The sequence below is a fragment of the Neodiprion fabricii genome, chromosome 5, assembly GCF_021155785.1.
Source record: "Neodiprion fabricii isolate iyNeoFabr1 chromosome 5, iyNeoFabr1.1, whole genome shotgun sequence".
Classification (NCBI taxonomy): domain Eukaryota; kingdom Metazoa; phylum Arthropoda; class Insecta; order Hymenoptera; family Diprionidae; genus Neodiprion; species Neodiprion fabricii.
In genome coordinates, this window is record NC_060243.1 from 32,690,733 (window position 1) to 32,701,500 (window position 10,768).

At 42.8% G+C, this 10,768-nt stretch overlaps 2 protein-coding genes across 2 annotated transcripts; one reads left to right on the forward strand and one right to left on the reverse strand.

Annotated features, from left to right (window-relative positions):
• The first annotated feature begins 1,648 nt into the window (after positions 1-1,648).
• Positions 1,649-6,054, forward strand: LOC124183999 (putative tyrosine-protein kinase Wsck). The gene is made up of 4 exons (XM_046573274.1): positions 1,649-2,267; positions 2,429-2,583; positions 3,066-4,810; positions 4,915-6,054. The coding sequence occupies exons 1-4, from the start codon at positions 2,089-2,091 to the stop codon at positions 4,981-4,983; spliced, it is 2,148 nt and encodes a 715-aa protein (XP_046429230.1). The 5' UTR covers positions 1,649-2,088; the 3' UTR covers positions 4,984-6,054.
• On the reverse strand, positions 5,099-8,708 carry LOC124184001 (protein trapped in endoderm-1-like). The gene is made up of 3 exons (XM_046573278.1): positions 8,518-8,708; positions 6,897-7,143; positions 5,099-6,811 (listed from the first exon to the last, which is right to left on the reverse strand). The coding sequence occupies exons 1-3, from the start codon at positions 8,639-8,641 to the stop codon at positions 6,169-6,171; spliced, it is 1,014 nt and encodes a 337-aa protein (XP_046429234.1). The 5' UTR covers positions 8,642-8,708; the 3' UTR covers positions 5,099-6,168.
• Between the last annotated feature and the right edge of the window lie 2,060 nt (positions 8,709-10,768).

A 10,768-nucleotide genomic window follows, 5' to 3' on the forward strand; every position in this document is an offset into this window, starting at 1 on the left:
ACTAATTAATTCTAATAATAATCGAGGAAAAACAAAACCTAAAAGAAAATAACAACAAGTAAAAAAGAAAAGAAAAGCTTAATTAGAATAACAACAAACAAAAAAGTAAACAATAGTTAAATCAAAATAACACAGGAAGTAAATAATTAACAGAAAGAAAGTAATACTAATCCAAAGTAGAAACAGAAATAATGAAATGATAATTACAAGCGCTACATACGCTCTGCAGAAAAAAAGCTGAAAATGATCATACAACCATACAGGTACAATACCCATACTCTGCACAATTTTACACATTAACAAATTATCAAATTATCATACTCCATATCTATACCGGGTTCGCTTCACGTTCCTCTGCCGCCATCAAATATTCATAGCAACGCGGTCGAAAGACAGGCAGAATGGGCGTGATTTCAGACGGTAGCGAATTCCAGAAATGTATACCAGTAAAAAAAGATGATTCCTGATACGTGACAGTGCGAACAGAGGGATTCCGAAACGTAACCATACTAGTTTGATCGCATCGCGATGCAAAGTTCACCCGTAAACGCAGTTGGCTATGAAAGGAAAAAGAGAGAGAGAGAAAGATAGAGGATAACCTCATCTTATTTTTACACAAGAACGTGAACAACTTTGTTCGTATCGCGTCCCTGGAACACGTGTCGTCTCGCGCCTACTAAAATTACGTGCTCGAAAGGGCAGCCGGATTTCAGGACCTCTTGCAATTCATCTGGTGAAGGGTGAAGGCAGAGTAAGACGCAGGGATTCTCAGGGGGCTGAAGTTGGGATATTGCCAGGGAAGAAAAAGCTGGCAGCGGGCGGTAGGCAGCGGCAAAGTTAATCGAGATTTAAATGAACGAACTTTGAGAAACTACATTATGATTTTCATTGTCTACGTTGACGAGGCTCAGAATTGAAATTCTTTCATTTCCATAAAATTTCAAATCACCTTTTAAACCGCTATCATATACATTTACTATATATATAGTAAATGTATACTGAAATCATGAGCCATCTTTGCGATTATTGAACAAAGGATAACCGTAATTATCTTAATTCCACATAATTAAGGTTGCAAAAGTCTCGTTATAACTTTCACGTTTTGACGTAACTAATCAAATAACTCTGCTCCCTTCATTCTAGGATTAATTCATTCTCCAGTGGATTTCAGAAAAGCCTTATTATACAACGAGGAATTAAATTTGAATCAAATTAAAGGAAAAATAAGCAGAAGCGCGAATTAATTCTTGACATCACAGTGCAGAACCGTATATTATCATGTCGATCTCGGTTTCAAGTTCTCTTAGTATTGATAGATCTCACGGCTACAATACTCCCACTTTAACTTTAGTTCCAGCTTTACCGTGCCGTAGCGCCTTTCTCCAGACCTAGAGCCGTTTCGCCCGGCATTAGTTGCAGGATTAGTTACCCACCGCTGGTTAAATAGTTCCTAAAAACTGTCGCCAACATCACCGCAACGTGGCGCTGACTCAACCTACTTACCATTCTCTACTACCAATTACCAACTACCAACCAACATCTTGACGATTGGCACACCAACTAATTATCGCAAAACAGCAGCTCAATGTTGCATTTCTAACTACTACCATAAGCTGCATTACATACCAATGGTGCACTTTTTATTCAGGCATTGAAGATAGTGCATCGCACTACACAGCCGATAGCCGTTCGAATTCAACTCAACACGACACGTCTGTGAAAGGCAGGGATTGGCCAGATCTGAGTTTGGGGTCTGCGCAGTGATGAGGTGCATAAATCGATCCTAAGACTCGTAAACCGAACAGGTAATCGCGCAGTCGCTGCAAATGGCTGACGCACGAATAACAACAACAGGAGGGAGCTGCCACCGCGCCCATAGTCACAGTGTCTGAATCTTGTCATAGCCAGAAAATAAGTGTTGTTAGTTTTGTCAGTGGTCGTAGACAAAAATCGACGCCCGGTTCTCCGCGTTGTCTTTGAAAACAATCAGGACCGGTTCGTCCGAGTAATATGAATGAAAAATAGACGATCAACTGAACAAACTCAACTGTGAAAATACCTGCATAATCAGTCACGCGGAATGAGACAATGATTCTTCTTTGGATACTGACTTCAGTGCTCGGTGGCATCACTTTTGCCCAGGAGGCTTACGAATATAAGGGATGCTACCGAAACTTGGAAGCTGATGTGGACTTTCCAGTACTGGCAGTCAGTCATCCGAGCTCGCCATCCGAATGTATCCGGGAATGCGGTTCCCGATATTACATGTGAGTTGAAAACCAGGGTGGTTGTATGTAGCAAGGCTGAAAATCGAGGATATCCGCAGACATCAAGAACAGTTCGTGGTCTGAATGAGGTCTAGAAGCGTGAGGAAATCGCCTGTGAATAATTTCGATGAATCATACTCACAAGAATGTCACTCACACAGGTTTGCAGGTCTGATGAACGACCAGCAATGCTACTGCGGCAGCGAATACGGAAGAAGCGGTCCTTCCTTAGGGTGCACAATCTATTGCGTAGCTGAGCCCACCGCGCTGTGCGGTTCACTTGACTCCGTAAGCGTTTACAGCACTGGGCTAAAAGGTGATAAAAACTGTTAAGAGGCTTGGTAAAAACGTATGCGTACTTAGCACGCTTTGTATAAAAAAAAAAACGTTATACAAGACTACAATCCGAACAGTTCTTGATGTTGAAACATAGTAGTCAGTAACATTGAGTTATAAACCAGGACCAGGGTCTATATACCATTTGTGGCTCTTCAATCACGCAATTCAAGACTTAAATCCGACTTTCAGCAAATTTGGACAGAATTTTCAATACTTGATACACTTCATTATTAAAAAATGAGTGTTTTGCATAGATCGAAGCATCTCTGTACTTGTTTGTTGTTTGTAAACATAATCTTCGGATAGTGGAGCAAACGATGACCAGACTCAGTAAAATTGCCCTACTTAAATAATTCTATGAATCATAAGTTCAGTAGCATTTTTAATCAAGCTTTATTCCGTTTGGGTGTATTTTTAGGCACACCGATGATGACTTTTCGCGTAAATTGTTCTGCACAGGTCCAAGTCCACCAAGACACATTCAACTGATCCGCAGCGAGCCTGGAGCGCTTCAGATAACCTGGGAGCCACCAAACGTCCCGAACGGTAAACTGATAGCCTACAACCTTCGGGCGGTCTCTCTGACGTCGCATGCCTCTGGTTTCCTGCCTACGATTGAAATTCAAGTGCAAGGCGGTTCGTCGAACACGACAACAATGCGGGGTCTGCAGCCTGGCACGAATTACAACGTCTCAATAGTCGCGGTGAACACTCACGGTAGCGGATCGGCAGCTTATTCCACAAATTGGACGTTGATCGGTCAACCAGACAAGCCGGACCCCCCGAAGATCGTGAACAAAACGGACACCACGGTGACCGTTGTGCTGGCCAAGGGCTCGAGCGAATCGGGCCCGGTAAGTCGGTACCAAGTGGTCGTCGTCAGGGCAGGAACGATCCCACCGACGGACAGTGATCGGACTTATCCAGGCTACGAACAGTCCAGGGAGGAAGGCTTGGGCTACTACGTGACCGGAGAGTTCGAGGCCGGTGACTACGAGCGGTACAAGACCTTCACGATCGGGGACGGCAGAAGAAACGGTCGCTTCTACAACGCGCCGTTGGACACACGGTCGTCGATGCCGCACATTGGGCTGATCGTGACGTCCGAGATTAGGGATGAGAAGAAGTACAGCTACTCGGAGTTGACTAATACTGTTTCGGCGGGCCTAGAAGCCCCCAAACCCAGAGGTGCCAGCGCGACCGTGGTCGTCCTCTACGTGGCCATCGTTCTCCTCGGGGTCTTGCTCCTCGCATCCGTCCTGACTTACGTCGTTTTGCGGCGGCGGCACGCCAGGAGCCGGGCCAAGCATTCGTCCGAACAGCAGGAGCTCACGCTTCAGGGACCTGTTTGCGAGGTGGATAATATGGCGTACGTGCCTGAGGACGTTCCTGAGCGGAAGAACCACTACCAGGACTTGAAGAGCAAGGTGTGGAGCATCCCGAAGAACTTTCTGGTCATCGACGCAGCAGTTGTTCGCCGCGGAAGATTTGGGACCGTTCACATGGGGACGGTGCAGATAAACGGGGTCCCGAAGACCGCCACCGTTCACACCATATCCGACGGCCTCCTCAGGGCCTCGGAGAAGAAGGCGATGCTGAGGGAGCTTGACGTCTGCATAAGAGTTGGAAGCCACATCAATTTGGCGGGACTTATCGGCACCTGTGAGACTCCTGAGTCGCTCTACGTCGTCATTGAGATGCCGCCGCAGACCCTGAAGAATCGATTGCTCGCCGCGAGGTCCGGCGATCCTCTACCTCCCAATCAGATACTCTCCGTTGGTGTGTCCGTCGCCTCAGCGCTGCTTCACCTACAGAATCACAAGATCGTTCACACCTGTCTCTGCGCCAGAAGCGTCGGTCTCGAAAGCGACGGCACTCCCAAGCTGATGGGACACGGGATAGCGAAGTATGCTCTTGAGGACATCAAATACATCCGCTGGAAGGCTCTCGAGCTCCTGAACAACGAGAAGTGGCACCAGGAGGGCGTCGTCTGGGCCTTCGGGGTCCTCTTGTGGGAGATATTCAGCATGGGGGGGACGCCTTACGCGGATTTAGTCGGCGATGACGAGGTCGAGGACGCCATCAGACGACACGTTAGACTACCTCAGCTCAGGGATATGCCGGATCCGTTTTACGAAGTGATGCTGTCCTGCTGGAGCACCAATCGGGACGAAAGACCGACGCTCGACGAACTTGTCAGAATCGTAAGATCATTTTTTGCGCCTTTTAATCGTGGGTGCGTTCGGTGGAAAATCAAATTCGAGAAATTGACTGTGCCTATAATTTATATTTAAAATTTTATTTCTAGGACACCTTGAGCGTCTGCCCGATCACATCTGTTACGGAACCTTATATCCCGGAATTGGAGCTGAATTAGCATTCGGTCGATCAGTTCTTTGCTTCGCATAGATCTGTATGAACCATCTTTTATCACATTCCACGGCAATTGACCTTGAAAAATTACTATGCGTGGAACGTTTTTGTCAAATGGCTATTATCTGTCGATAGCTGAAAGAAAAAAGTGAAGGAGTATTTATTGAATCGTTTGTTCCAGTCAAGAACGTCTTGAATCTTCATCAGTGATAGCATTTGTACTTTTTTGCATTCAGTAACGCGAGCAAAATTTGCCTCTAGAATAGTTTAACGGAAAAGCGTGTTTTGGCCTACGTTTTATACCGTAAGTACATTAATAACTGAATCTATACAAGGTAGCTTAATTTGAGCTTTTAGTCTCATCGGTTTGCGAAAACCATTTGATTATTTCGATTTGTTGAAAGGGTAGAGAATTTTCTTTTCTTTTTTTTTTATTTCTTTTGCAACCAAAAGATCTGACTACGCTATGTCGTATATTGATATTCGAAAATGATACACTGTACTTCACGATTCCGTCCAAATAATACTGATTGCAAAGCAATCAGTATAAATATAATAAGTTGTAAGGTAACTGATAAATTAGATATTTACTATTGAATCGAGTGAAGTCTTAATAATCCGTACATTTTATTCGATTTTTTCAGTATTATTATAATTATTATCAATATGATTATTTTGTGACCTTTATACAATCTTTTTCGTAGCCAAATACTCATTTTACTAGCAGACATAATATGTAATGAGAGAAATCGCGATATTGTACGCCTTATACATAGAAAATATTCGTTTTCACTACTATACAAAACATATTATACATAATTCAAAATAGTAGACTTTTCCAACGCCACTATACAAATTGTATAATAGTTATCGATAATATTTAATTTTTGAATATATATATACGTATACATACATATAAAATTAAACATATTGTATATTGATGACAGTTTATTGAGATGAAAATTTGTATAATCTTTTAGATTCACTTGTTACCAGCAATTTTCATACGAAAAAAAAAAGTGTAAATCAATTGTTCAAACTCATTCATAGTTGCACAATAAAATGCACAACAGAATTTTTTCACTTCCAACATGTGTAAAAAATGGTTTCCTTCTCCCGAGTCCTGCATTCTTTGGTGATAGAAAAAAAAACACAAGTTCAATAATAAAAAAAGTATTACGTAAAAACGCTACGTCACGTTTGGCGTTGAAACTTTGCTAGAATGAGAATGAGTCGGCCTTGGAGGTCTAAAATTTTTGTTACTCGTCCTCGGTGGGCACAAAAGTTGCTTGTAAGCTTCTCTGTAAAGTCTGTTGGTGCCGGCGTAAATGAAGGGGTTGATGACAGACGAAGCCCACGATAGTATGGAGGCTATAACGTTGAAAACTGGCCTCTCCATTTCCTCGTCGACGACGTTGGCGACCATCAGCGGCATGAAGCAGAGTAAAAAGCAAACGAATATCGTCAGCATAAGTCGCGTAACCCGCGAGTCTTCCTTGCGTTGAAAACCACCCCGTTTACCTCCGGAATGGGCTTGCAATTTTTTCAAGCTCTGACGGACCCGCCAGTAAATGCAGAGATAGGACAAGATTATCACAAAACACGGTATCGCAAAACCGATAATGAACAGCAACTTCTTTGGACTCCTACCGTCCTTCTTCAGTATCGTGCATGAGAATGTTTTCTCATCCAACCCAAGAGTTCCCCATTTATCCAGCAGCGATGGTATCAGGATACTGAAGCTGACCACCCATATACCAACCAGCATCATCGTTATTCTTCGCTCTGTGTATATCTCCGGGTAAATGTCCGGCCTCGAAATCAACAGGTATCTGAAGAGGATGATGATTATGGAAATTTAGTCGCATGGATGGATGTTAGGGTGAAAACATAACCGGATGGAGAAATCGCGCTCACCTGTTGATCGTTATGCCGACCATGCTGAGCAGAGAAACCGCGACATTTCCGTAGAAGAATATTGGAAATATCCTGCACATCACGTCACCGAGAATCCAATGTAACTCGATGTAGCGACTCGCTGTGACGGGCATATTGATCGCCGAAAATACTAGATCCGAAATACTCAGACTGATTACAAATGCGGTGGTGGCATGTTTCCTTATCCTTGGATACTTGAGGAGAGCTATCGCCGTGATCAGGTTGCCTGAAAATTAATAAACCAGAAGATTATCACTTTACGGCCGGATTATGAGCAAAGGATCCTCGCTAATAACGCGTCCTTCAACGTTATCTACAGCGTAGTTTTCCTGCAATCTTGAAAAAGTCCCCGGGAATTATTACGTTGATAATTTTCCTGGTCTGATCCATTCGCTCCATCGATGTAGTGTCGAGATGCGCCTTACTTATCGTTCTAAGGAATAATTGAAACAAGAATTCTGGGGCAAAAATCACGTCGTTAATTCGATTCTCTTTACAAATACTTCCGGTCGATTATCAAGGAGCGAAAGTATAAACATTTACACTGAAGACTCTCATCAATTCGAGTTAATCACTCGTGGAAAATCCCTGCATAAGATTGGTTAATTCAAACAATGTTAATAAAACAGTGACTGTAATAATTATTATTCCGATCACCGTCAACTTCTAGTTTATCATTAACATTCCCAGGCTTCTTGGTAACCACAATTCTTCGCTATATACACATTCTGATCAAAACCTCTATTATTTATAATAATCTAAGCAATCATACGGCTCGGGTGTGACTTCCCTAACCGCATCTCTTATCCAACGAAAGAATCATGAGCTTGACCGCTATTACTGATGTAATCTCTTCAACATAAATATACGATAAAAAAAAGGCTGCTTGTGATCTGAATTACGTTTTACCGAATGACCAAATTTATTCCACTTAGAAGAACAAAACGCTGTATATTTCTAATGCGAAATAAGCTCAGAGATTCGAGAAAAAAAAACTATCGCTCTAAGAAATTGTAGAAATTGGCACAAAATGTCCTATTCATTTTTGAAAGAAATTGATTCAATTTTCATCCATAACTGGATTGTAGGAAAATTCATTTGGAAGACCTCATGATGATTCATCGCGAAGGTGCAGAATTTACTCAGGACGAAACTTTCCGTGCAAAAAATTAAAAGAAAATTTCTTACAAGAGTGTGCAGAAATTTTCACCAGGATTTCATATCAAACACGAAACTGGCTCGAAATAAATATCGAGTATCGTGAATGAGGTATTATTAAACCTTTGGCTACCATTGGAGCATATTTTCTACAATGACGTAACAGTCATTTTTCGAAATATCTTCTTCAATTTTAATTCAAGTCTCTTGAAATAATTTGAAAAATAGTAACGCACTCTACAAAAACTTTTCACTGAATAGTTTCATTTGAGAAACTTTTTATTCAGGCATAAAAATCGAAAAACTATATTTAAAAATCATTTTGATTGCAAAAAATTTGAAGCGATTATGAGAAATGATTTTTTTCAACAAAAAACAGGCTTCGCCATTAAAGGGTTGGAAAAAGGTTAAAGTTGCAACTATATTCCTAAACTCATCTCACCTGTGACTCCAACGATTCCAAAAACGATGGCGCAGACAGCGGCGATGATGGTTACAGGCCTCGGAAACGTCGAATGATCGGTGTAATTGCCGGTCATATTAACCGAAAGTAATTCGGCCTCCATTATTACACGATTTTTGACTCTTACCAGACCGACGAAATCGCTCTATCACGGTCTTGACATATCACCGCGCGGACAAAGAGCGTACAAACAAACGTTGCCGAGTTGTTCGGTGAGCCGACAAACTCCGACTGCGAGAATCTTATCTCACACCGCCACTTGAACTCCCATAACTTTTTCTTACATACGCCTCTCCGTGATCTCCGCCTTCCATCCGCCCCGCTTCGAAGGCGGATCGTGCACCAACAGCAGCAGCAGCAGCAGGGCTGATAGCCCCGCTAAATTAAGAGACAAGGGGGCGAGAGATAAGCTCGTTTAAATTAAATCTTGGATCCTCCCAAGCACGTGTTCGACTCGCGTACGTAATAAGGACTGAGGCGTTTAGCCTTTGAACGATTTCGCACATCGAGACGGCGGCCGTTGATTCTATTGGTCGAAAGCGCAGCTGCAGCATCAACCCTCCGTTACCTGCACAATCAACAGGGTGAACAGAGGCACCCCTGCTGGTTTTCTAGGGACGCGAAACGAGCCCCGATATAACGATGATTTTCAATTAGAAACGGTCCGGAAGTGAGAGCATCGTCGTATACTCGGTTTCCGGAAATTCTGTTATCTCCGGGCAGCTTCATCAGCGGCTACATGACGATCTGCGATCTGAAAAACCGATAAGACGCGGAATGGACACGATCAAGGACAAAAGATCGCGCAGCAATTTTCAATTTCGACGATTCAGTTCCGTGACCAGTCCGTCATTTCCTATTTCGTGATTTTCCATGTGTATATTTAAACGACGCTTGATATCGTTTCTGCGGCTTTTATACAGGAACTAAGAGTGAAAGAGAATGAGACTGTGTAAAAAGTGCAAAGAAAATATGCATATATGTATATATACGTACATTAAAAACACACACAAATTAACCATCTCTGGAAAACCTCAGACTCGCTGCAGCAGTTGATGCAGTTAATACCACAGCACGTGGTGGCTGCATGGATTGTTTAAGTAGGCACCAAGGTATATGTTATTTCAGGGTATCTATAACAAATATACGGCATCGAGATAATGGCTCGAGCAGTTCGAATTCGTTTGACGATCGTTTTACAGTTTCCTCGATCTCCGTTTAACAGCTCATTCATTCTTTCCACGCGTTGTTCAACGCGACGCGAACGGTTTATCGCCTTTCTCCGTATTACAATCGCCCGGCTAATGAACGTAGATATAAAAATATTCCCCACTTCGCGAATGATGATAAATAAATTTTTCTTCCTCGTTGTTACACGCACCTCGTCATTTTTTTTTTTTTTTCTTTCCGTATTTTCAAACATTTCGTACGACCAGCGGCTAATTTTCCAACCAATTCCGAAAACGATCGCTTATTTGTTTTCTTCTGAAGTTATAGGTAAAAAGGACAGAAATTTTGGGGAAAGTCTAACCAGTCGAAAAAATAATCGGCCACTATGCGCAAGCCGGTGGGTCTCGGATATGCATCGAATGCGATGTTGCAGCGTATATATTTCAGTGAATGAGGGGCTCTGTTGAACACGATTGGTCCGGACCTCGGAGGGGTGCGGACAATAGTCCCATTCAGAGTCCAGAGTCTAGACTCTAGCCTATGTCGTTACCGCTGTTCGACTTTATCCCGCATACTTATTACGTGCTACACGTTGCGCACACACACGACGTCGTTCGCTCTGCCTCAACTCGGAAGTTTGACAAGTATTATGCTCATGCGGAGCGGCAGAAGCTACGAAAATGACGAGTGGAAAAAAATAGAGACCGGCTGGCTTTGTACCCTCTATTCTCGTGCCGCCTGCAGAGGTGAATGCGCCAGTTTTTACTTTTTTTTTTTTTTCACACTGTCACACGTCGTTGTCGCATTAAACTAGCCGAGTTTATGCGATCGAATCATGTTTTTTTCCCCCACTTCTCCTCCTCCTACCTCTTCCTCATCACATTTTATCGTTAACAGACACAGTAAATTCACTGTTCTATTTTTATTCTCAGAAATGAAGAGGGATATACCACCGTAAATTCGACGTCAACTTAGTTCCTTATTTCTTCCTCGTACACGAGGAACTCCTCTACTTTCATCCGCTGTATTATTTTTTCTCAGAACAAAGTATGACTGACTG